The 27,334-nt window shown below is 52.9% G+C and overlaps 1 protein-coding gene across 11 annotated transcripts in view; it reads right to left on the reverse strand.

Moving 5' to 3' along the window:
• CTIF (cap binding complex dependent translation initiation factor) overlaps positions 1–27,334 on the reverse strand; it is a 307,297-nt gene that overhangs the window by 128,357 nt on the left and 151,606 nt on the right. For all 11 annotated transcript variants that reach the window (XM_032654473.1, XM_032654474.1, XM_032654475.1 and 8 more), the window contains exon 7: positions 17,459–17,535. In XM_032654473.1, the coding sequence (XP_032510364.1) occupies positions 17,459–17,535 (77 nt within the window). The remainder of the gene's footprint in view (positions 1–17,458; positions 17,536–27,334) is intronic.

A 27,334-nucleotide genomic window follows, 5' to 3' on the forward strand; every position in this document is an offset into this window, starting at 1 on the left:
GACAGGCCAGAGCAGCCCCCAGCGTCGCGGTCCGAACACTCACCCAGAAGACTCCGCGGGAGCTGGCTGCCCGGAGCCCCTGCCTGGCCATCTGTGTCCCTGGTACTCCTCCCAACTGCGGGATGCTCCCTGGGGCTTGGGCACGGCTGTCAGTCCCCAGAGAGCCCCTCCCCTGAGCCGGCACTTGGCAGGCTCCCCCAGGACAGCAGCGGTGGCCCAGAGACCAGCTAGTCCTGCTTTAACCACTCAGGCTGGGGGTATGGTCTGAGGGTTTAATGGAAATGGGAGGCTGCCACTCCCCCAGAGGGGAGCAGGGCTGAGGCACGATCATCAGGCAACCCCGCTGGGCCTTCAAGTCCGCTCCCGCCTCCCCCGACCCCACGCTGTCCCTCTTTGACCCCCGCTCCCCTGTCTGTAACCCACAAACTTGACAAAGCCAGTCCCAGGAAGGGGTCCCAGAGTTTCAGGATACCACCTCTCCCAAGGTAGCTACACTTTGGAAGGGACCACAGGGCACATGAATTTTTAAACGCAAAGGAGGCAGATACTAATGGAAGTTTAGGCAACAAGGCCCCAGTGCCTGTCAAAATGCCGTTCATTCATGCTATGACTATTAACATGATTGATACATAGATTAAATATCTACGGAGAGTATACCATGCCTCTACTGCAGGCACAAAGGTGAATAAAGCCTCCAGACGGTTGCTCACATTAGTGAGTGCCTCCTCTTGTCTACACCCGACGAGGATCCTGGCTGGGCGCTGGGCAGCCCTGCCCCTCTGCAGCACGGCTGGTGTGGGGTGGGGGGCACGTCGGGAACCGAGCTCTGCTGGCTGGGCTGCGTTGTCTGCAGGTGAAGCTGTGATCTGGGCCGTCACGAGGGGGTGAATGGGAAGCCTTGTGTCCAGAGGGTCTGCTCAGACACAGCTCACCAAGAGCAAGAGACCTCTCCTCGGCTGGAGATGCTCTAGGCTGTAGTGTTAGCTCCAGGTGGTAGCTGCCCCGTGGAGGGCGTGGCAGAGCCTGCTGCAGGGCAGGGTCTGGGCTGGCCAGCCCCGTCGCCGAGCAAGACCTGTCCTGTCTGTGCACTGTCCTGCTGGCCCTTTTCCCCTTCTGACTTCCCAAGTTCTGCCTTAAAAGTTTCAGGGAGGCAGGGCACACTCTTCTTCCTACAGCCTTCCAAGTTCTGTTGCTACTCCTTAGACATCAATGGCTACTCCCAGGCACCCGAATCCCGAGGTCTCCCACAGCAGCCTTCAGCAAGGCCTTCTGCAGCCTCCACATCAAAATGCATCCCCAGGGACTTTTGTCCAACAGGGCATATGACGCTTAGCAGACCGGAGCTCAAGCACCCGGCCAGCAGCACACCAGCCCTACCTAAGACCTGCTTCTCTGAGAAATGCAGTACCAGAGCATGCTGGGGGGATGGGGTAGAAGAGCCTGGTACCCCACAGGGCCTCTCCTCTGGCTTTCCTGTTACGTCCGTCCCCGGGCGACCCTGGGTAGGCACTCCCTCCCAGGCAGAATGGAGGGACAGGGGATGTCAACTCCGGTCGTGCAGCCTGAATCTGCCCCAAGAGGCCCGTGAGAGCAGAGGCAGGGAGGTGACTCCACATGGCTGCACCTCGGTCTCCTCAGTGTAAGGTGCAAACAGACATTTCCTTCCTTTTGGTGTTCTTGTGATAATCTAGATCAGGGATTTGCAAACTATGGCCTATGGGCCGAATCCAGCCTCCACTTGTTTTTGTGAATAAAGTTTTGTTGAAACACGGCCCCTCTCGTTCGTTTGCACGTGGTCAGTGGCTGCTTTTGCCCTACAATGTGGAATCAGGGTGGATTAGATGTGACAGAGACTACATGGCTCTTGAGGCCTAAATGCTTTTTTCTCTGGTCCTTTATGAGAGAAGTCTGCAGCCCCCCTGACCCAGACAGGCTGGAGGCACAGGGCACACTCCATACGGAGCAGCTTCAATAACCACTTTATGCTAGTGGGGACAAAGGGACAGTGGTGGTGAGGACAGGTGGGTTTCTAGACCCAACCTGATCAAAACTAAAGAGGTCTGCTTTGACTGGTTTATACATTTAGTTTCCATGTAAGATTTGGTTTGAAATCTACGCAACCCTCGCTTCCCAAAGCAAACCAAGCCCTTACCAGGTGCCCTGAGAGAGCCTGGGAAGACGCTGCTGGAGGCGTGGTTTGTGCGTGGAGTTCTCTGGGAATGAGAGGGTTAATGGAGTCACCTGTAGAGGGTGGGGACTGTTGATAAAGGAACCAATGGTGGGGAGGGTGTGGGGGGGGGACCCTGCACTCTCCTTTGTCCTGGTGTCACTCCCTGTGCCCAAGGGTGTGCCCTGGATCGTCCACAATGAGGGCTCCACTCTCACCTCTCAGTGATGTCCCCAGCAGGGCGGGCACTGGCCCTCATTCCCAGACCCAGCTGAAGGAGGCGCAAACACTTCCTGAGCCCGACGGAGGGGTGGCGGATACGCTGCTCAAGGAACACTTCTCCTTCTCAGCTTCTTCCTTCTGCTCTCAGGCCTTCTTCCCCCTGCCCAGACCCTCAGACTCTTCCCCTCCAGTCTGCTTCCCCCCTCCTCCCCCCACCCTGCCCCATGCCTGGCTCTCTGGGGCCCGGGAGTTTCTGTAGGGTAGGGCTACATTCCAGAACTTTCTGTGAGGATAGAGATGTTCTCTGTCTGCCCTGTCCAGTGTGGTAACCATCATGTTGTAGCTAACCCTCATTGTCGTCGAAGCTACACGGTGCTATCGAGCACTTGAAACGTGACCAGTGCAACTGAAGAACTGAATTCTAGCTTTACTTCACTTCAACTTAAATAGCCACGATGGGTCCCGTGTTGACCAACACAACTGCCCACAAAAGGGGCATCTTATTACTCCATTCCAATGACTCCATCTGGAGCCAGAGCCTCCTGAAAGTGTTTCTAGTGATGCCTTTACAGCGGAGGGGGAAGAGCCTGTGGGCAGATTGGAAGGAAGAGATGCAAGAGGGTTGGTCCTCTTCTGCCATCACCACTGTGTACTCCCTCACTACCGGTCATCACTCCCGCCACGACATTTTCAGCTCCGAGGGACGTCGCTCCTCTGTCCACTATCCTGAACCCCTACAACACCTGGGCTGCTCTCCCAGGCCGGACAACCCACACCCAGACAGGCAGACAACCCCAGATCACCATTTACTCTGGAATGGGTGGAAAAGAAGCGCATGTCCCCCTACTTAGGGCTGATGTTCCACAATCCCATGGCAAAGAGTCTGAATAGTCTGAGGTCTGGGACCAGCTTCAGTTTTGCAAGGTCTTGAGCAAATCACGTGGCCCGAGTCTCACCTACATTACTCTTATAATGGGGACATTTGTCCTATCTGCTCCCCGGGCCTGCTGCAGGGATGCTATGAGAAAGGCGGTGTAAGACACCTTTATTTGTATTGCTAATATCGGTGTTCTTTTCTCTCCTATCCTACCCAAGGAAGCCTTCCCTGTCAGTGTCTGAGAGATTCAAGTATTTCAATATGCTTCCAATTAAAGCCCAATCTTTTATAATCATTGAGATTATAGAGTTTAAGGGAAAATAAGGATGTGTGACTAAGAGAGAGAAAGAGAGAGAGAGTGTGTGTGACTGTGTGTATCTTGGAAAGTTCCCTTTGCCTGGAACTACCTACTGGACCCCTGGAGGACAGGGGTCCCAAAGCTCAGAAAAGAGCATCTTCTGGTCTAAAACCTTCCCCAGGGAGAGAGGTTCTCATTCATGCTCCACTGTAGAGAGGAGCCACGGGGAGGCAGGATATGAGTGTAGAGGGGAGGACAGGATAAGGAAGGCATTTTTGGAAAGATACGAAGTTGAGCCAGAAAAGGGAAAACAGCAAAAACCTCAATCCATTCAAACCTATTGTTGCATTTTACTAGATCATTTACAATGGGAGGGAAAAAAAAAAGCAATGCCACAGGAAGAAACTAGAATCAGATAAAGATGGCCCCCAATGGTCCCCACCCGGTGGCATTCACACCCTGTGTAGTCCCTTCTGACACCATACAAGGGTTAGTCTACGGGACCAATAGAAGAGCAGAAGGAATGGTATGTCACTTCTGAGATTAGGTTACAAAAGACATGACAGCCTCTTTCTCTCTCTCTCCACTCATTCTATCATAAGCACCCTACAGAGAGGCCCACATTGCAAGGAAATGAAGCCTCCGGCCAACAGCCAGTGAGGAACTAAGGCCTGCCAACAACCACGTCAGTAAGCTTGGAAGTGGATCTTCCAGTCCCATCTGAATCAAGTCTTCAGATGATTACAATCCCTGCCAACAGGCTTGACCCGCAACCTCAAGACAGACGGTGAGCCAGAAGCACCCAGTTAAGCTGCTCCTGGGTTCCTGACCCTTGGAAACTCTGAGGTAAAAAGTATTTGCTGTTTGAAGGTCTAAGTTTTGGAGTAATTTGTTACACAGCAATAGATAACCAATACAAGCGTGCAGGCCAAGCTCCATTTCCGGCGCACTATCACTGGAAGCGATAACTGGCAGAGTCCCTAAAATAGTCTCTACACACACACACACAGCTATAAACACAGATGTGTGTATTCCCCACACACAGACAGGCAGTAAGTCTTCGTGTTTGGGAGCCCTTGATATTTTACCTGTGTTCAGAGCATCACTGCATTTCAACAGCAAAACAGTATTAAAAGGCAGATGTCCCACTTTGTAGATGAGAAACATGCCTCAGAGAGATGAATTCGTGCCTTGGAGGCTCCAAATGAGACCCAAACCAAGTCTAGACAAGTCAGCACACCCAAGGGGCCACCTATACATTTGGCTGGAACCTGGGCTCTACAGTTCATGCTATGTGACTTCCAGAAAATGAACACAGAGGCAAAAAGAATGTTTGCTTAAAGTGGGATAGTTCTAGGCTTCTAGGAGCTAAAAATCCCACCCTCAAAAATTACAACCCACGTACCCTCCCTACCTACTCCTTACACCTCCTGGCTTTTCACCGTGCCCCAAGCTCTTAGCACGAGGTCACTCTCTTACTCTGGCTCATCAGTGAAGGCTCTGGGGAAAATGCAAAGTGATCTGCCCTGGGTTACCCATTAAGGTCGGATTGACTCCTGACACCCCAGTTCACAAGATGGGATGCAAGAGTGGTAAATGCGGGTACATGAGGAGCGCAGCTTGAGAGTAGTGGGGGTGGGGTAGATGAGGAGGCATAGACGGTTTCCCCCAGCTGTGGGCAGAGTGAGCACCACAGTGAAAATACAGACCTAGGGCTTTGGCCAGGAAAGGATGCCCAAGACAGAAATTGGATGGCTCCTTGGGAAGGCGCTGGCCCTTGCGGGCCCCGCCTAGAGGGGTCCCAGCGATCAGCTTCCCAACCCCACTCCTGACCGACAGTGTGCCAACCTTCTGATCGTCAGGGCAAAGTCAGAAACCTGTCCTCCGCCTGCCCCGCCCTGGTCCCTGCCCAGCCTGTCCAAGCCACGGCTGTGGCTCACGGTTCAGAGGCACCAGGTTTCCTGCTCAGGGTGACCGTCTGTTCTCTGACACACCGAGCCAGTCTGCTGTGGCCACTCGGGACCCTGGGCCAAACGTGCACACAGCCCCATAGAGTATATTTTTCTTCCTAAAAACCTTTCTCATCTTTGGGTCTACACATCTTTCCCAAGTTCAGTGTCAGTCCCCACAAACGGAAAGCCTGAAATTGGATCCTTTGTCCACAGAATCCTCCCCTTAAGCTGAAGAGAGGAGTCTGAAGGCAACTGAAGGGCAGCGTATTCCCGGGGGAGGGGTTAGCTGCGGTAACGCTGGCTGGTGATCACGTCACCCGGACGGCTCGCCCTCCCACGCACCGGTGAGTGTCCTGCACGCTCCCGCCCCATCCCCTGCCCCATCCTCGAATCCCTCAGCTGCTGCACCTGCTCCAGGTGAGCCAGGCAGGGAGAGCTCTTCCAGTCCATGCCGGGCCTGATGCATCCCAGCAACCACAGGCAAGGTCAGGGAAGAGGATCAAGGGAGGATGAAAAAGAGCTTGGATAGTGACAGGGGAGCGCAGTACGAGAGGGGCCAGTCAGGTGCAGACAGGTGAGCTTGGCCTGTTCAGGGAACCCAGAGCAGACTGGGGTCGGGAAGTGCAGTGAGCAAGGACAGTGAATTAGGAGGAGGTGGGACAGGGGCAGCGGGCAGGTCGGGGGGTGAGGCAGGACTGTCTTGGCGGGAGGGGAGGGCAGGGGGTGGGGGGTGGGCAGGTATGGCTGGTGCCGGTAGGGGGTTCCGAAGGTCTATTTGACCTCTGTTTAGTAATTCCTCCCGAATAATGCCTCCAAAAACCTTGCAGTGTTAAAGGGCTAGTGCCTATTAAGTTTTAAGCCCCCCATAAATTGCTGGTGAGTTTGCCTGTCTACCTACCAGCTGGAGCTCCAGAACTTGCCACTGATGTGGGCTTGTCTGTTCCTAGAGCTCGGGCTGTCTGTCCAGGCCAACTTGGCAAGACCCAGCAGCTCCATCCATTCTGCATTTTGAAAGGCCCTGAGACGCCTGCAGGTGCTGGGAGAGCTGGAGACAGTGACACAAGCTACCACCTCAGAGGTGCCCACTGGGCCCGCAGGGGACCCCTTGGTCTTAATTTCCTCCAGGGGGCTAAGCAGAGGCATCACCTCCGGGGATCCGCAGGCCTGTCTCCTTGAGTTATTTTAATTCTGTTCGCTGATGTCTTGCCTAATTGAGTCCCTGCATCCCTTCTGGAAACCAGGGCCTCCTCAAAATACTCCAAACCATAATAGAGGCCACCCTGCCTTTCCCCAAAAACACACACATTGGAATAAATGGCTAAAATTAAATTACTGGGAAGACTCAGAAATAACTCGGAGCTCAGGGTAAATGCTGACCCAGGCAGGAAGGCTCCTTGGTATTTTTAAAAGCTGTGCTCCCGTCCCTGCTGGCGAGCCTTGGGGAGTGAAGGGCACCCTTGTGGCCTGGGCGGTCCTCCTGGGACTTGGGGGATGGCAGCTGGAGGAAGCTCTCCCACTCCAGACTGCCCTCCCGAGAGCTGCCCACTGTTCTGGAACTCACAGCACCCTTCCTCCAGCCTCTCACCAAGTGGGGCCCCGACAACCTGGGAAATCTCTGAGCTATTATAGGAATTTCCTAAATATGGCCATGCATGAATCATCCGGACCAGCGAAGGGATCTACGGGTGTGACTAACCTGGTGCAGGGGTGCAGAGGGCAGAGGGTGGGTCTTGTCTGAAATCTCACCATTTGTTCATTTCTTTGAATGAGGCACTAGTCCCTTCCTCAGTCCTTTTGAAAATGGAGGCCCCCATGCTGCCTTTATCGCCCCCAGCACAGAGTTAATCAGGGGCTTACTTGGGGGTGTAGGTAGGGATTGGCGAGGGACCCAGAAGAGGGAGGCCGAGCATGCCGAAGAGTGGACAGAGAGTTTTCCAGCAGAGAACGGGTTAGGGGCCCAGGCTCTGAGCCAGGCTGCTTGAGTTTGTAGTCTGGCTCAGCTACTTCCCAGCTCTGCGACTTTGGGGGAGTTACCCCCCTTCTCTGTGCAAATTACTTTCCTCATCTGTAAAATGGAAATAAAAAACAGCACCTCCTTCCAAGGGTTGTTGGGAAGATTGTACAAGCTGATATTTGCAAAGGGCTCAGTGTGTCCCGAACACGGTAAGCATCCTAGAAGTGCTTGCTAAATCGCTGAGTCATTTACGGGCAGGACTCAGGGTGAGCCAGGCTTGCCCATGGGCCTAGCAAAAAGGGCCTGGAACCAACAGTACGCACAGCCCACCCTACGGGTAAGGTGGTCCCATGTGGGTAACCAGAATGCTGGGAGTACGGAGGCTCAGCCAGGCGTGGTTGGGTACCCAGCCCACAGTACAGACCGAGACCAGATTGGTCCCAAAAGATGTACACAGGATCAGCAGACATGGCCCAGCTTTCTGGAGCTTTCTGGAGAGGGTGAATGGGCTGGGATGAAGGTACAGGGGACCTAGTTATTTGCACTGAAAGCTCCAACTGGCCTCTGGAGTGTCTCTGTCTGTCTTTCCAGCCCATGGCTAAGGAATAGAATATTCCTGGGGAGGTTTCTCTGTCAACTTTAACCCCGCACTCACCCCAATACATTTGAAAGTATTAGCTCCAAAAGTGTAAGGGAATTGCCTTGGGCCAGACAAGGATGGAAACCCAGACTCCATAACTGCTGGCCCAATCTTCTTTCTTTCCCTGCACACGGCCCAAGATGGAGGGGTCCCAGGAGCAAACGTCAGGAAGGAGGGGACCCATGCTTCTGTACTTAGAGCTGGGCTTGGGGCTGGGCCCTCTCATGTACCTACCATCACTCCTCACCTACTGGCATCCCTGAAGGGGGCATGTCAGTGTCGTTGGACACAATAAGAAGAATGAGCTTAGCAAGGGTCCTTATCACCTCAAGATCCCCTGGCTGGTGAGGGATGAACTGGTCCAGAACCCAAGTGAGGCTGGCCTAGGCCCTGGTACCCACCATGCTGGTTGCCCCTGGCAAAGGCTGTGTGGACTTGGCACCAGAGGCCCGGTCACTTGGGACCCTCGGAGTTGCTTGTGCCCATATGCTCTAGCAGGGGAGAAAGGGTTGGGAATAACATTTGTGAGCCAACCTAAATGTCCAGCATTTCAGAAAGAGAGACCAAGACATCTGAGGAAGCGTAATTAAACCAACTCAGGTGGCTGGTTCCCGGCGTCCATTCTACTTCCTGTCCCAGGCACAGACCCGGAGGAGATGGCATTTAGCTCTCTACGGCCACTTTCCTAGTTAGCGCCCCTCCTGCTCTCCAAGCCACTAGGCATGCACACTTGCTTCCTCTTCTGTCAGCTCCCTTGCCCCCAGGTCTCCCTCCTTTGCCGTCTAGGGCTTAAGGGGTCTGGATGAACCCCAATAGCTGAAAAGAGGAGCAGGGAGCAAGCACGAAGGAGCAGCTCTCAGCTTCCCAGCAGTGGGCACAGACTGGGAGGGCAGGCTGGCCCGGCACCAGGAGCTCTGCCGAAAGGCACAAGATGGCCATGCACGGATGTGGGCTTTCCCCGGGAGAGGGACCCCAGGGACTGGTTTACTTTCCCATGAAGTGTGATGCTGGGAGCACGTTCTGAGCACGGAGCACGTGTCAGGAAAGAGGGGCAGGAGAGGGTGAGTAGTCAGCCAGCCTTCAGGGCGCTCTAGGCACCCACGAGCGCCGGGTGAGGCGGGCATTGTCCAAAGGATGATCTGGACTTCACGGAGCGTACAAAGGCCAGGGTCTTCTCTAGGCATACCAAGGCCCTTCGTGTCAATCAAACACAGACCTGGACATCTGGCTTCAAGAAATGAGCTGCGGGCTTCCCTGGTAGCGCAGTGATTGAGAGTCCGCCTGCCGATGCAGGGGACGCGGGTTCGTGTACCGGTCCGGGAAGATCCCACATGCCGCAGAGCGTCTGGGCCCGTGAGCCATGGCCGCTGAGCCTGCGCGTCCGGAGCCTGTGCTCCGCAACGGGAGAGGCCGCAACAGTGAGAGGCCCGTGTACCGCAAAGAAAAAAAAAAGAAATGAGCTGCTCTTCCTTCCAAGAGAGCTTGGGGGTGGGTGTGGGGGAGGAGGAGAAGGAGCCTAAAAATAATTCATATCTGACTCATTTTGCTTAGAATCTGACAGGGCTGCCTGCCAGGTAGGGGTTTGCCTGTCCCATTTTCTTATCTATCTTTAGCAGGGACTTAATGAGGGCAATTTCCTTGCTGCGATATAAAGACAAACCGCAGGCAATGGGAGTGTAATCTGTCTCACTGTTCCCTGGGCTCCTGATGACAGGATGACAATAATGGTCACTTCAGGGCTGAGCCGTCTGGAGGGCTTGGGGATGGTGTCATTCCAGTATAGGGCAAATGAAGCAGCGGTCCCCTCAGTGCGACCCAAGCCAGGCGACAACCGTGGAGGAAGTGTCTCCCGCTCCCTCCTTCTATCCCCCCATCTCTGCTACCGCCACTCGGACAAGATAAACTACTCAGCCTAAAACCCCATCACTCACAACATAGTCCTTTATCTTCAGCACCTCTCCCCCTGTTTTAAAGGGCAAGCACAGCCCAATTTCATTATTCACAGTAGTCACGCTCTATATAACTGTATAACCACACTGCGCACTGAACCACTGCTCCCAGAAGAAAGACGGGGTTAGGTTCCTGCGAGCCTCCGGTCACATTTTCTCCAGTTGATCAAAGATAACCCCACTTTATGTGTGTTTTGGTTTACGGACACCTTATTTAACATATATTGTTGATTCATTAACATTGAGCCCACCGCCAACAGCACTATCAATCTGGCCAGAATGAAGCTCATCTAACACACGTATTTTCTCCATAAGGCACTTCACAGCCTCCCTGTACTTTGGAACATAGACAGCACTTCAGTGCTACGCTTAGGGGCCATTTTAAACTGCAAATTCACCCATGAAAAGCACATCAACGCAAAAAACACGGCACTAAATAGATCACGGAAAGACACTGCTTTACGATATGAGAGGTGGAGCAAGAAGACAGAGGTCTCCTGGTTCAACCTCAGCTGGGAACATGTGCGTCAGGTGACTCGAGTGTTTTCGCCGCTCTGGGAGTGTCCATGAATGACTGTGAAAGCACTGTATCGACTAAATCACACAAAACAAATCACTTTAATGAGAGGCAAATTTGCAAATATAGAATCCACGAGTAACGAGGACTGACCGTACTTCCCAAGGGGCTACCTTAACGACTCCTGTGAATGAGCGGATGGACGGATGGATCTGCGCTCTGAACTAGATGAATTTCTGATCAGTTCCTGGTGGGCAAGGTCTGGGGCTTAGTCATGTTCGTCGCTGAAGGAGTCCGTGACTGCAGGAGTGGTGTGAGGTGCTAAAGGGAATGGCAAGTTCCAGAAAGCAGCTGTGACTTCGAGGCAGGATTTTAACGTGGCGCTGGCATCCTCCAGGGTCCCTGCCCATGAGCTCAGCGTGAGGAGGAGGCGGGTAAGGCGAATTCTAGAAGGGAATGAGGGGTCTCCTGTAGCCAGTGATGGCCATCAAAGGCTGGGGTGGGGCTGTCAAGAGTGTGTCGAGGAGTGCGCTCAACAGGCATTCATGACAAGGCTAAAATTAAGTTTTTGTGTTTAGAGTGAGAAGGAAGAGGCAAGCATGAGTCTGCAGATGGGGAGGAGGATGTAAAATTAAGAGGGCCGCTGAGAGAAAGGTCTGCCTTCTGTCAGAGAACATGTGTTGGACCGGGAAAGGTAGACCCCGCTACAGCATCCTCAGTACGTTGCCGAGGGCCTCGGAGGAAATCCTGGGAGAGAGACAGGCACTCTGAGTGCTCATCTTGCCCAAGGGATGGAACAATATGGTCCAGAAAAAGACAGCTTTGCACGTGAGGTCATAAATAGCCCCTGACCACTTCTGAGGAACAAAGTGCTAGAGACTGCAGCTATGTGTATACAGTTCCAATTTTTTTAAATCAGAAGAATATAGATATCATCTCTCCTAAGGAGACTGCCAAGCCAATGATCTGGAAGAAAAGATGTAACCACTGATAGCTAGCACACAGTCACACAGACCAAGTCAGGGCCAGACCAAATCTACGTCCTCGAAAGGGTTACTCTCCTGATACACTTGGGGAATCCTGCAAACACCAAGATTAAGGAGTGTTTACAGAGGCTTGCCCCATCACTCCATCCTGGGACCTGCCTTATCCATTAAAAAAAAAAAACTTAAAAAAAAATTTGAGATATAATTCACTTACCACAAAATCTACCCTTTTAAATAAAAAAATCCAGGGTTTTTTAGTATCTTCCCAAAATTGCATACCCATCACCATTAATTCCAGATGCCCTGTTCATTTTTATCAGTGACCTAGATGATGTCACAGAAAGATTGCAAAATCAAATCTGATGGCTGACTCTAACGCTGTCCCCAGGGAAAGAGCCTGGCACCCAGGGAGGGTTTGGGCACATGGTGGCAGAGGAGGAGATGGAGAAATGAGACTGTAAATTGGTTCTACGGTTAGAGGACAGCAAGCCACTGTCATGGTCGATCATAGGACAGAGGCAGCGAGAGCTGCTGGGGGCTCTGCTCACCCTGCAGCGTCCAGGCTGTGGCCCGACTGCACCATCTGGGGACCCAGGGAGGGGGTGGCACTCAGATGTGGGGACAGCTTGCTCTCCTGCCTCTCGCCCAGCAGAGCCATCTGATACTAGCTGGCGATGACTGTGCCATTCTTTCCTTCTTTTCAAATCTGCTTTGCACATGGAGTAAATTAACCATTCTGAGACCTCACTTAATGAAACAAATTAATTTGTTTCATTTGGGGAGAATGGCTATCCTTTCTCCCCAGCCGCACGGGCATCGTGCGATGGACCCCTAATGCTTCCATTAGCTGCCCCACTCTCACTGTTAGGAGGCCAGCTCTGGAGCCTGCGGGGTCTACTGGGACTTCTAACGTCTGGGCTGGGCCCCGTCAGGAGCCAGGAGCTCCGGCTTTTCCCTTCTCTTTAGTTCAGTTGCGGGTAGTGGCAGCAGTGAGCTCCACCCATCCGGCTCTGTTTCTAGGGAGTTTTGTGGGAGCGACATCCGGGGCGGTGGGAATCCCTGGTTCCCACATCTGTTTCACTGAGGCTTTCACAGTCTCACCCTAATGTACTCCCATCTCCCTTCCAAATCCCCCTCGTGACTCATGGCTAACTCAATGCCCATCTCCTTAGGAAGCATTCTGTAACCACTGTCGCTGGTTCCTCTCTTAGAACCTCCTCGCAGGAACACATGGATTCTACACAGTCATGCACCACATTCTGGTGGCTTCTGAGGCCAGCCGTGCAAGCTCTACCTCAGGCCCTTGAGACCAGGGACCACGCCTGGCACTTCTCTGCAGCATGGAATGTAGCACAGAGCACTGCCCCATCAATCCTAGTTGGAGGGTTAAAGAGTGCTTCACTGTGGTGTTCGCCGTGATGTGCCACCCAGGGCCCTGCTCAGAAATGACACACTCGCCCCTGGCTGCTGGATGCGCTGTGGCAGACAGCCCTCAGCGGTCAGCCCTACAGAAGTTGTCTCGGGCGGAGAGCTGCCGGCTCAAGGTCAAGGCACTCCCCATCTGATGACGAGAGCAGACATAGGGATACAAAGACCTGCCCCTTCTCTCCATCTTGGGACAACTCTAAAGAGCCACCCCAACTTCAGAACTTCCCGTAGAATCAGAACTCCCCACGCAGACCGCGCTGCAGCTCACCCCCTCCCTCTGCCCAGTCCTGCCCCCTCCCTCCACGTGACCCCAAGGGCGCTCCTTAGTAAGTGTCCTGCCCAATAATCTCCATCCCAGACTCTGCTTCCCAGGCAACACAGACCATGACCTTCATTCACGGCCTCAGATGTCCATCTCTTCAAATGGAAAAGGAGTGGAGGGAGTAGAGAAAATCGCTGCATCCCCCCAGAGGTGAGACCTCACTCAAGGTCGACACAGGCATCGACACAGGCAGTGGGTCAGCGGCATGGCCGGACGCTGCCCTCCAGAGTTTGCCCCTCTGCCCTGCACCCTGAGGGTAAGGGGCTCAGGGCAGAAGACGAATCTCAGCGGACCCCCTTCCAGTCGGCAGGTCTCTGGCTTGGGTGGGGACAGAGCAACCGGAGGCATGTTGCTCTTTCGGGAATGCATGAAATACTCATTTAGTACATTCATATCATGAAATGCATAATTTTGTCTGAAATCAGCAAACATCCTCGATTAGTTTCGCGAAATAAACAAGTGGTTACCAGTTGTCCATGTTTTGAGACCATTTTAAAGGAGAAAACTTTTGAACTGTTCACAAGCTTAACCTTTTTTTTTTTTTTGCAAAATGAGGAAAAGACGCCACAACTCAATTTTAGAAACAGAGGCCCTCGAAGCAGCGCACAGAATGTGGGAGCAGAGTCTGCAGATGGCTGCCCTAGAGGGGCCCTCCTTCCCTGCCAGCCCCGACAGTGGGAGCAAAGCTTTAAAAGTTGATCCCTGAGAAGGAACAATTGACCCTGGGTGCCCTGCCCCTGGAGGTGATGCAAGGAAAGTTCCCTGGGCTCAAGCAAACCCAGCACCCGTGGGGATTTGGGACAATAGCCCCGCCCCTGCACCCTGCCACCGCAGACATCTGCACTCCACCATCACCTTACAGTGTTTTCTGAGCACCTCGGATCCCCCTGTGATCTTAGCTGGCGCTAAGGCCATTTCCCGGTGCCTTACAAGGATGAGCTTGGTTAAGCCTCCCGATTAATGAACCCATTTTACAGAAGAGGAAATCAAGTTTTCGAGGTATAGAGTAATTTGCCAAAATCATGGAGTTAATGAGTAGGAAAGGTGGCATTCACATCCGGCATCTAATTCCACGGCATATGCCTCAGACATCAGAGAATAAAAGCAGTAAGGGCACACTCAAGACCTCAGAGGCCACCAGGAACTAGGATATAATCTAGACTTCCATCAAGACTAGGGCTCTCGAGCCCAGTTTAGAAATCCCTGCTGCAGGCTGTGGGGTAGTACAGACCCCCAGGTTCAGCCACCTGCCGAGCTGGCGAGAGTTTGCAGCTATCAGACACCAGGCCACAGACCCCTGCAGGCCTTCCGGGAGAGCCTCAGAGACACCAGGGGGATGGAGCGGGCCACCTCCCTTCACTGCAGCCACCCTCCTAATTATGCACCCACCAGCTCCCTGCTCTTGGCTTTTTCTAGGTCAAAGGTCCACCTGAGGCTGTGGAGTTGAAAAGGCTGAGAGCTGCAGTCAGCAGGGGCGAGTTCAGCTCTGCTACTTAGCTGAACGATGTTGGCTAGTGTCCCTGGCCTCAGCTATTCCATCTGTTAAAAGGGGAAACAGCACCTTTTCTCCCTTGCAGCAGACGGCCATAGATCAGAGGCATGACACAGATAGACGCTGGCTGTGCCCTTGGCCACATCTGATTCTGGTCACCTCCCCCTCTGCCACCAGGGAATGCAAGCCTCACTACTGGGAAGGTTAACCTGCTGTCCAAAAGTGTTAACTATCAAGGTCAAATATAAAGGTTTGGGGCTCAGCAAGGCCGTGACTATCTGTCATCAGCTGGAAGGTTAGGGTCGACTGGATAATATTCTGTAGCCGTTCCTCAAATGCCAGAATCACACGCTCCACCAAGGAGGACTCGGGAGGCCCCTGGTGCTGGCTGCCTGCTTTCAGACAAAGAGGTCCTTAAAGTGTCCGGCTGCCTGCTCTTCTCCTGAAAGTCCCCATTGCCTGGGGACTCTGTGACGGCTGTGTTGGCCTGCACCATATTCCAGATTGTGAGTAAAGGTGGGGCCCCGACCGGCACACAGCACAGGCTCAACGTGTGTCTGCCACGCTGAATGGCAGAGTCCGAGCCCCTGATGGTCAAGATGTTTGTTGCTTGAGTCCGTCTTTGGTCCAGAGGAACACTCTCTCCTTTCATTTCAGATGATTTCCTGCAGTTCGGGTCCCGGGGAAGGTGGGCGGCCGCTCCTCAGCGCTCTGTATAAATCTTTCAAGAGTTTACTGGCATGAACGTTCTTTCCCTGCAGCCTCCTCTTCCCTGGCCCTGGCCCGTTAGCCTCTCCTCACAGGACATACTTTCCATCCCTTTAATCATCTTTATTGCCTTGCTTTGGACCCAGTCCCGGGTCCACATCCTTTGCGAGGTGTGCTGACCTAACTGGGCATTTGTTAACACAAGCGAGACTCAGCGGAAGGCCGGCTTCCCGGTGCCTGCATGTCACGCTCCTTTTCCTACATTCCTGGGTCACGCCGCTGCTTTCCGGAGACCTGCACTGTCCAGGGGCTCCTGCTGAGTGAGGTGACCTGGCCCACAAGCGGAGGCACGGCTGATCTGGACGCTGAGAGCAGCCTGCCCTCGCCTGGGCCCACAGGGGGACTTCTCCTACGGAAGCTCGGGGACCCCCTGCACCTCCACACACACTCTGGGGACCACAGGCCAGGGGAGGAGCGACAGCGAGGCTCTGCTCTTCCGGACACCTCCCCAGTCCCCTGTGAACCCCATGCCTCCTTTAGGGGGTGCTCCCTACTTCTCTCTGCGGGGAATTAGCGTCTGTGAAGCTGCGCAACAAGAAGGCGGCACACACAGCGCAGCGACTACACTCTGGGCAGGCCAGGAATAGGCTTGGTCCACCTCGCCCTGCTCAGTTTCCCCTTTTGACGCCACTACGTAAAGTGCCTGGTGGTTTCTAAGCCCGGACCGCCTTCCTCCCCGATGGCTGTACACTCACTGTCCCCTGGGGCTATTCTGGTTCCACTAAATCCACCAGCTGATGACGTTCCGGGGGCCTGGTCCTCCATCCACCCTGAGTTGCGGCCACCACCCAACACGCCTCGTTCAGGGCCCGCGTGTGCAGGGAGGCATCAGGGACCCTGGGCAGCCCTAGTCTCCAGGAAGCTGCACAAGAAGAGGCGTTTCCAGTATTCTGAGGAAGCATGTTGACTGGGCTTTTTTTTTGCTCTCTGAGAACACGCTCTGTTCATTAAAGGTAAAACCACAAGCCATCACCTTTAACTAAGAAGAAATTCCCTGTAGAGGAGAACCTCATTTTAATTCTTCAGGCAGAAGCCTTCCTTCCTCCGTCCCTCCGTCCCTCCCTCCCTTCCTTCCCCGCTTCTCTCTCTTCCTCCCCGCTCCCTCTCTCATTTCCATCCAGAAATCATTTATGCACATGCTAACAAACAAACAAACACTCTAACCCTGCTTTTGCACAAATGGCCACACACTAAAACACTGCTCTGCACCTGGACCCTTCCATTTGGAATATACACCTTGAAGACCTTTGCCTGTCAGACAACCTTTAAGGAAACAAAGGCTCAGCCTCCCAGACGCCCAACCTCAGTTGTTTGTTCCTATCCAGGGCTACCCCAGGCACTTTTTCTGGCCCCTTGCTGTCACCCAGCCCTCTGCTGGATGCCAGGGGAGATCCTGGTTTCTGCTTTAGTTTAAGTGAGCCCCAACCCCCCAGGCATTCGAGAGAAGCAGCACATACAGTTGCTGATCTGTGTGTCGCTGTCCCAGCAGAACCCAGCACGGGCCAGGGACGGCTCTCAGGACAGGACAGAGGAAAGACAGTCCTGGAACTGTGAGCTCCAGAGCCTCCTGGAGGCTGTGTCTCAAAACACACGTCGGCAGGTCCTGGTCCCCTGAGGACCGCTACCGTTGCTGCATGGTCAGTGGAAAGAGCTTTTCTCTTCCTGAACTGCCAAACCTGCCCTGGACTCCTGAATAGATCCAATCCCAGGGCCAACCAAGAGGTGGGCAGCTGCCACCACCCCCGGTCACCAGCCCACTGAGTCTACGTCGCCTCTCGCCACATCGGCTGATGACCAGGAAAAGCCAAACACAGGACAGGACTGTAGCTCCAGAAGGGCCGGCAGAGGCGGAGAAAACCCAAAGCTGGCGACGGAGAGTCTCCTACCTTCGGTCATTTCTTCTCCTCCGGAACAGCTTCTTCGTGTGAGCAATCTCCACCTCATGGGGCATCGGGTGGTAGCCCTGTGTGTTTGGGGGAGGAAGAGAGGATTGTCAGTAAATCTTCTGGAAGAAAGCAAAGAACTTCTGGGTCTGAACTAACTACAACAACACCTATGACCAAACAAAATCTAGAGTTTGGAAAGGCTAGACTCTGACCACCAAATCCAGGCTGAAAAATGGAAAACACCAGAGTTAATGAGTTTCCCACCTGGTGATAACGCTGGAATTACAGAACCAAAGAACAGTAGGGACACAAAGGGGTCCCTAGGATTTGTCATATCCAGTCACTCAAATTACAGATGAGAACACTCAGGTCCAGAGAGGTGGATGAGCCAGTTCAAGGTCCAGCAGAGAATGAGATCCTGGAATCACTGGCTGACGGAGGACAAGTTAGCCCTCTAACGTCAAGCTTCCTAACACGATGGGAATGTTAATATCTTCTCTGAGCTGTTGAGAGGACCAAGGAGATGCAGCCTCCTTGCAAATTCTGAGCCTCATGCAGAGGGAATGTGCCAGGACCCAGGTCTCCTCATACACTAGTCCAGGATGCCTCATGCAATTTTTACCCAAGATCTTTGTTACTTATACTCCTGGGGTATATTTAGAGGAAACATGCAAATAGCTAAATGCTTTTTTAAACTTTTAACTGGGGAAAATCCTAAAGATGGTCTTTTGCATATTGTCATCATGATGACAACTATGTATATATTTATACCAAGGTCGGAGAGAGACCCTCTATTCATAATGCAGGGTTGATCTTGCAGATGCCGGGCCACAGGCGGAATTATTTGCAGAAGTTGGGCTGATGGCCAGCTCTCTTCTTACCATTTCCCTCCCCGCAGAAAAGTGTGTCCTGGTGGGACATGGGAAAGCACTGCCATTCCATTATGGGCAGGCTGGGATGGGGTGGGAGGGGTTGAGGGTCTTAGGCCTGGAGGCCTGGCTTGGGCCTGGGACATCTGGGTATGGGTCCTGATGCAGAGTCCACAGCCTGAGCATGGCCCCCATGCCGCCCACAAGGCCCTGGGTGTGCCCAGGGTCAGAGGGTGTGACAGGGCCCAGTGTGCTGGAGAGGGCACAGTGAGAGCCCATTTAGCACCCGCCCCCCACGCACTTTAGACAGGGAGACAGAAGCCCAGGCCCCCTCCATGGCAAGGGCACATGCAGCCCTCTGTATCTGGGCTCCTAGCGGAGTGTCCTGCTGGGCTGCCTTCTCAGGGCTTAGCCCCCAACCACGGGGCTAAGCAGCCCTGGACATGGGCAGCCCGGCCAGTCTTGAGGTGCTTCCTGGGGCGGGCACGGGGAGGACAACAGGCTCAGGAGGACACGGGGACCTTGGCCTTTCAGACGCTTGGCCGAGACTCCTATTGAGTCCAGGGAGGGAAGGGCACGTTTCAAACTTAATTTAATTTAATTTATATTATTTATATTGTCAGTCCCTCCCTCACACCCTGTCTCTTGGTTCCAACAATCCGACCAAGAAGGCATGAATGAGTTCTGGCTCGGGCAGGCACAATGGGCCTCTGCTGCCTTAGGATGTGCTTTGTTTAATGGTTTTCTCAAAGGATATTATTTGCTTTCTTTAATACAAAACACAAACAAGGAAAAACAGCAAGTCTTCCCCTCTCATTTCCCCTCTCCCACCCTCACCCAGCTCCGGGCTGGCCCCTTCCCTCCCTCCGGCCTCAGGTCACCACAGGAACACACTGGGCGTGCCCCGTGGAGACAATGGAAGGAAGCCGAGCCTGGATCGGGAGCTGAGCTCTGACAAGGCCGGGCCGAGGGAGCTGTCGGGACACTTGGCCTTCCACGAGCTCAGAAGGTGCCAGCCTCCCCTGTCTGGGCCCCGGAGTCCTGGGCTCTGACCTGCATCCTGGCCTGCCCACTCCCTCCTCCCGGCCACACGGCTGCATCAGAGGGGAGCTGCCCTGGTGACCCAGTCTCGGCATGGAGTCCCAGCTCTCTGCCAGGACTCAGTGTGGCCCAGGGGTATGCGCGACCCCTCAGGGTTTCTAATGAAGCCACTGCTCTGACCGCTGTGTCCATCCATCTATCGCCTCCAAATTACTACATATGTATGTACATATATAAAATATCATCGTAGTTAAAAGCCTGGGGTCTGGAGCCACACTGTGAACTGTCAGCTCCTGGCTCTTTCTCTTGATGGCTATGTGACTTTGAACAGGTGACCTAACCTCTATGTGCCTCAGTTTCCACACCTGTAAAATGGAGATAATAATAGCCTCCTGGGGTCCCTGTGAGGGTTAAATGTGTTGATAAGCATGTAAAGAACGTAGAACAGTGCCTGGCATGCAGCACACCTCAGCAAGTCTCTCTGGTGTTGTCACTGCCATCGTTGGCGTCGTCACCATCATCATCAACACGGGCGGCAGCAGGATTTCTCCCATCATCCTGACATTCTGCTCAGGGCCGAGTGCGCCAGGACAAGCAAGGCTGCTCTGGCCCCTCTCCTCATGGGGCCCCCAGTCTTGGCAGAGAGTCCAGTGGAGTTGGTTTGCAGGGGAGGAGGGTGTAGGAAGCTCGGGTTAGGGAAGGTGGAGGGAATTAGCAGAGAGCCTGGTGACCAGGTGGTGTTCTGGGGAAGGATGGAGGAGTTCTGCCTGTGTTCTCTATGGCCTGAGGCTGGCAGACCCCAGTGGGAGGCCAGAAATCAGCTGAACAAAGTGACAAAGGTGACAGAACAAAGCCTTGCACCTCGAAGGTCTTCCATCCCCAGGAATAACCCAGGCTGGTGCTACAGAGGACTGGTCCCACCCACAAGATCACCTGGGGCCCCAGCCTACTGGCACCATGGTGAATACATGAATGAATGCCACCTTCCCTGGGGCACTTATGTAGAACTTTCAGACGGTCTTGTATAAAATGTATTTATACAAGCTTTACTGTATTTATACAAGCTTTACTGGAGGACCCTCTTCAATTAGCCACTTAGTTCTTCAAACTCAAGCTAGTGGTGGTACCATGTGACACACACAACTCAAGATGCTGCCCACACTTCCCCCAAAACAAGGGCATTTGGGGCCAAATATGAGGCCAAAAGAGGAAGACAGAAGGAGAAACTCTGTGCTTGGCTACGATCTGTCATCAGATTAGCTGCTGACCTAGGCTGGCAAAAGTGCTTTAAAGCCATTGGTGGGAGATGAGGCTTGTACATGAATGTTCATAGCAGCAGTATTCATAATAGCCAAGAATGGACACAACCCAAATGTCCAATAACTGATGTTTGGATACAATGGAGGAGTACATGGCTATCAAAAGAGAGGGAGTTCTGGTACATGCTACAGCATGGGTGAATCTATCAAAGACCACATATGGTTCGATTTCATTTTTTTTTTTTTTTTTTTTTTTTGCGGTACGCGGGCCTCTCACTGTCGTGGTCTCTCCCGTTGCGGAGCACAGGCTCCAGACGCGCAGGCTCAGCGGCCATGGTTCATGGGCCCAGCCGCTCCACGGCATGTGGGATCTTCCCGGACCGGGGCACGAACCCGTGTCCCCTGCATCGGCAGGCGGACTCTCAACCACTGCGCCACCAGGGAAGCCCTGATTTCATTTTTATGAAATGTCCAGAAATGGCAAATCTGCAGAGACGGAAAGTAGATGAGAGGTTGTCAGAGCCTGGGGAGTGAAAGAATGGGGAGTGGCTGGCAATGGGCTCCAGGCTTCTTCTGGGGATAATGAAAATATTCTGGAATTGGACAGTGGTAATTATTGCTCAATCTCATAAAGATACTAAAAACCATTTACTCATATATTTTAAAGGGTGAATTTTATGGCATGTAATTTATATCTCAATTTTTAAAAGGCGGGAAAAATATTCCAGGTAGAGGCGATAGCAAGTGTTTTGAAAAAAAAAAAAAATCCAGCCACGGTGAACACTCTGCCCCCCTCTCACTCAATTACTCTACAGAAAGCAGCTGCCCTAAAACATGGTTCCTACGAAAGGGCTGGAGAGGGTGGCACGTGTAGGCAAGAGGCGTTCAACGATGAGAGTGACTAATAAGGAGTCTGGAGAGGCACGTGAGTTGGTATTTCCAGGCCCGGCCAGGGAAGATGGGGTTCTGGCTTTAGACCAGAGACCCCCTCCCTGCTTTTTAGATAGGATGTACCTTTTGAGTGGAGAATGGGAAATTTATCAGGCTTGTCAGAATGATCGTTTAAGAGTATACAGTATAAAAAAACAAAACCAAACAAATATTTTTAAGAGGGTGGATCTCATGTTACATATACGAAATAAAATAAAATGTCACAGAACTAAAAAAAAGAGTATACAGTAGTCTTTGCTCTATTTCTTTACTCAATAAATTCTTCTATTCTATGTTTTGAAAGAGCCCCATCTGGACGTCAGTCCAGGTACGAGCATCCCCCCTCCCCCCAAATAAACAAGAGCCCCACCAGCCTCTGGTTTACCAGCTGGTTTGTGTGTTTCCTCAGCCGGAGTCAGGTGAACCTCTAGCATCACCCTGGACCACCCAGGCCCTGCCTGCTCTTCCTCTGCCTCTCTGCATGGGAACCCTTCTCCCTTTAGCTCTGAGACCTGGTTGCAGTGCCCCTCTGTCTAACCTCTGACCACTTTCAATAACTAAGTGGGCCTGGGAGACAAGTAGATTATATAAAACAAGCCTCTCCTGGGAGGGAGGGAAGATAATACTCCTTCTGCGTGCAGCTTGGGCAGAGGACACGTGAAACACACACACTCTCTCTCTCTCTCTCAGTCTCTCTCTCTCCCGTCCCGGAGGTCAGCACGGGTCTAAGATGCGGCACCACGGGCAGCGTGTTACTGCTCTGGTTGCTGAAACCCGTCACGTAAAATCTGCCCACTCCAGGGCAGGCTGAAGCTAATACCTCACCACCTGGGACGGCAGGTATTTCTGGGGGATTAAAGGCAGCTGCGGCAGAGCTGCTGACCGCAGACTGGCATCTCCTCTGAGATGACAGCTACCAACAAACATATCTTGGGTCTGGGGAGGGAGGGCAACGTAAGCATGCTGAGCAAGGCGGCGTGTGTGCCGGGTGGCGCTGAGACCTGCTGCCTCTGTGGTAAGAGTGATGCACGTCCACTGAGCCACAGGCTCCCCTCCCCCCATCCCTCCACACTTCCCCACCCGCCCCACCATCCACCCTTCCCCCATCTACCCATCCATCCATCCATCCACCCAACCGCCCATCCTATAAATACTGTCGTCTTAGACACTGCAGACACAGTAGTGAAAGAGCAATAGGCAAAATGCTGGTTTTTACAGAGCACATATTCTAGTGAAAGGAGAGAGATGGCAAACGGATGATATGATCAAAGATGAAAAATGCTATCGAGCAGAAGAGGCAGGACGAAGGGCTGAGAGCAGCAGCTGTGGCGGTGGTCAGGGGAGAGCTGTCCACTACTTGCCATCCATCCACCCGTCTGTCCACCCTTGTTTCTTCTTTACCCAAGCAGCTCTCAAGGCCTACTATGTGCCAGGTGCATCAGATGGGAATACCAGAATGAAGAGACCCAGTCCCAGCCCTAGGAGCTCAGGGGAACACAAATAAGCGAGCTGACGCACGCCGTGCGTCACGGTAGACGTTGTGTAGATGCCTCTGGCAGCCCTGAGGACCTTTGCTTGGAGAAGGGTCAGGGAGTCCCTCGCCAGGATGGTACCTGAGCTGAGTGCTAACGGGCTGACAGGAGCACAAGGGAGAAGAAGAAGGTACGTTACAACGTCCACCTGCGGGACAACACACGCCAGGGTCATAGGTGGATTGTGTGGAGACACGCTGGCCCTACAGGAGGAGACAGAGGCACCAGGTGCTCCGAGGGCCAGGGTGGGGGCTCCTGACCACAGTGTCGTGTGCGGTGTCTTCACCCCCACAGTGGGTAGAATTGTGTGCCCCCAAAAGATCACTTGGAGTCTTAACCCTGGGTACAGGTGAATGCGACCTTATCTGGAAACAGGATCTTGGCAGATATGATGGAGTTAAGGCGAGGTCATACAAAATTAGGGTGGTCCTAAATCCAATGACTGGTGTCCTTATAAGAAGAAGGAAATTTGGACAGAGACAGAGGGAAGAAGGCTATGTGAACATGGAAGCTATGTTTGGAGGGAGGCAGCTTCAAGCCAAGGAACAGCGAGGATTGCTGGCAGCCACCAGAAGCCAGGAGAGGCAAGAAAGGATTCTTCCCTAGAGCCTCCAGAGGGAGCGTGGCCCTGCTGACACCTTGACTTCTGACTTCTAGCCTTTAAAACTGTGAGACTGTAAATCTCTGTTGCTTTAAGCCACCTAGTTGATGGTGGCTCCAGCACCCAAAAGTAGGAGATAATAAATCGCTCTTGTTCTAAGCCAACAGCATGTTGGCACTTTGTTATGGCAGCACCCTGCCCCCGCCTCCCCGGCCCCCCTTCCCGGGCCAGGAGACGAGACGAATACAGGTCGAAGAGTAGGCAAAATCATTTGTGGTTTAAAAAAGGTCATTTTTCTAACTGGATTTCCTTTGCCAAAATGGAGTTGCATTTGTGAAAGTTATGTGCTCACCAGGTAATTGCACCGTGTTGGCAGCCTGTTTTTACCAAGGAGGAAGGAGGGGCTCAATAAGGTCCAGGAAGTTCCTCAGGGCCACCCAACCAGTTGGCAGTAGGCTGTACCTGCTGCCTCCAAGGCTCACGCTCCCAACTGTGACGTCACTCAGCCTGCAGTACCAGGGCAGAGATGTGGAGGTGGAACCACTGGGGGCATGAGAGGGCATCTCCTGCCCCACCTCTGATCCCATGGTGCCGGGCCATGCATTCTGGGTCCCAGCAAGTGAGGAAGTGGCTCAGCGCAAGCTCCGCCCGGTACTGGAGCCACCGTTGGACGGCCCCATTTCTGTCCATGGTGCCGCCCACCAGGCGTGAGGATGGAGAGCTGGTGTCCCTGGGCGCTGGCTCAGATGCCATCCCATGTCTGCCCTGCAGAGTGCGTGCCCGTGTGTGCTCACTGTGACCTCTGCGATGACCCTGGCCACGGCCCCTTCGGCAGGCCTCCGCTCCCCTCTCTCTAGGGGGTGGTGCTCATGACACCAAGCTTACCCTGCCCTTCACTCCCCAGGTTGGTGGGGTCAGGGCCCCTGGCTACTGCTCTGCCTGGTTCCCCTTCAATCTTGCGGGATGAGGTTTAGAAGTGCCCCACAGAGCTCAGTCCCACGGCCGGCAGTTTCATGGAACCCCAGGCCCACTTTCCTTCCAAGGGAGATTCTCCTGACATTCCCGTGACCTGTGACCTCTGACCACTGGCCTTGGACCTGGGTCTGATAGAAATCATCCAGGCCTAACTATCTCACAGGCCTACTCTCTTTCTCACATACCAGCTCTTTGCAAAGGGAGAGTGCGTTACACAAATACAAGAGAGCCTTCCTCCTGTTGTGTGAAGACCCCCAGACTGCGGTAGACCTGGACGGGCCTTCAGCAGGAGGTGATGCGGCTGGGAAATGCTGGCGCTGGAAGGGAAGGCTGCGGATCCCGGCCCAGGTGAGGCAACAGCGGGAGGTTCTAAGCGGGGCGTGGAAAGCTGTGCTCCAGGTGACTCCAACCAGAAATAAACACAGGATCACAAGACTCCACCGCCAGGACACCTGGAGCCTGGTTCTTTTCCACACATTAGCTGCCTTTTCCCACACACACCAGTCTCCTGATGGGTAAGCCCTGTGGCCCCAGCTGTACCCTCTCCAGCGACCTGCCCGTCTGCCCCCATCTCTCCTGGATACCGACTCCCCACCTGGTCTCTTGGAAACCACAGCCTCTCTCCTCTTCTTCACAAGCTTGCGTATTGGCCCTACCTGTCACTCCCAAGGATGCTTTGAAACACATGGAAACTGATGACTTCTTTCTCTCCAGAAAATTCCAGATGGCCCAGAGTGGAGGACCCCAGGAACCGTGACTCAAAAGAACTGGATGTTGGTTCTGCCGTGCCCACTGGGCGATCCCAGGGAGCTGGTGCCCCCAGAGGCAGGACAGACTCAGGCCAAGCCAGCTGGGACTCCCCAGGTCCCTGTCTCCGGCTCGACATGGGTAGACATCCCGAGGGCCGACGGTGTGAAGGAAACATAGCACTTGGCAACTTAAGGGGCCATAAAAATACCAAGTACAGCTCCTCTGACAATGAGTTTGTCTCGACCATGGAGCCTTCCTCTTGCTAGGGTCATGTTTTTTCATAGCTTCTAAGAAGTTATCCTACCAAGCTCCACGTGGGCAGGATGTGTGGGTCACGTCCAAGCTGAAACAAACAGGTAATGTTTCTAAAATTCCTGGAATCTCAAGGCTGCACAGCTATTCAGAGAAGCCGACCTGTTTCAGAAAGAAAGGTGGGAGGCGGGAGGCTAAACCATGTTTAAATCCGTGATTTTCTACCTTTTCTTTTAATTTATTTTTTTTAATCAGCAGAGACCCTTTTAAGAACAATACCTCAGCTGGAGTCCCAATATAGAAACGAACATAAAGGTAGACGGGGCAGAGATGCAGAGGCTGCCTCTGAGCCACCAACATCACCCGCTGTCTCCACCCCTGTCCCCCACTCACACCCTGGACTGTGAACATAGCCGCCACCCATTCTGAAAGGCTGGATGCTGGCTACACAAGAACTGGACATTCTTCCAGAAACGGAGCCTAACTGAGGCTCTCTGGCCAGGGTTTAGTGGGGTCTACTGCACATGAATATCTTGCCTGTGGCAGCCTTTGGGGTGCGAGCCCACAGCATTTATCCAGCACGCAGGGGTCTGTGCCTGCACTGTAGCGTGGTTACAGAGACCAGGTCGCTGGCATGTGGCCTTCCTTGGGTGCACTAAACTAATAAAGCCCATCCCTCCTTTTTCCTTCAAGTTGGGTTTCTCACTGTAACAGCCAAGGATCTTGACAAATAAACCCACACAGCCTTTAGGCAACCTGGGCCCCAGCTCTGTTGCCAAACTTGGATACCACTGGGCAGTTATCTCACCCAGCCCTCTCCTCCTTCTTGTGGAAAATGTGGATGAAAACACTTGCTTTTCCTGCCTCCTGTGTCATGACTGCTTGTCTTCCTTTGATTTCATGAGCCAATCAGTTACCCTTTTTATCTTTAAATATATTTTGAGTTGGGGTTCTGTCACTTGCAACCCAAAGAGTCCTAAATAATTCAGCACGATAACAACTTTAGGTATTGTTACGGTTGTTCTTAGTATATCCATGAAATCTTGGAAAGCAAAACACGACTGTCCCTGCCCTCTCCCGCTGGTAGCCATGTCAGGAAACGATCCACTGAGCAATGTCAAATACGGAAGACACTGACTTGATAATTTCTGAGTAAACAGAAAAAAATAAGCTAGAACATTGGTACAAAGGACAGGACTACAAACCAATAGAAAAATTTTAGAAAATTGTTTTTATGTTACATTGTGTAAAATGTAAAGGAAACAATTACTAAAGTGCTGCTTTTTCAACCACTGTCAGATGACACAGATGGAGAGATATACCATGTTCTTGGATTGGAAGAGTCAACTTTGTGAAAACGACTATACTACCCAAAGCAATCTACAGATTCAATGCAATCCCTATCAAATTACCGATGGCATTTTTTACAGAACTAGAAGAAAAAAATCTTAAAATTTGTATGGAGACACAAAAGACCCCTAATAGCCGAAGCAGTCTTGAGGGAAAAAAATGGAGCTGGAGGCATCAGGCTCCCTGACTTCAGACTATACTACAAAGCTACAGTAATCAAGACAGTATGGTACTGGCACAAAAACAGAAATATAGATCAATGGAACAAGATAGAAAGCCCAGAGATAAACCCATGCACCTTTGGTCAACTAATCTGT

This window comes from Phocoena sinus, chromosome 14 (assembly GCF_008692025.1).
Source record: "Phocoena sinus isolate mPhoSin1 chromosome 14, mPhoSin1.pri, whole genome shotgun sequence".
Lineage (NCBI taxonomy): Eukaryota > Metazoa > Chordata > Mammalia > Artiodactyla > Phocoenidae > Phocoena > Phocoena sinus.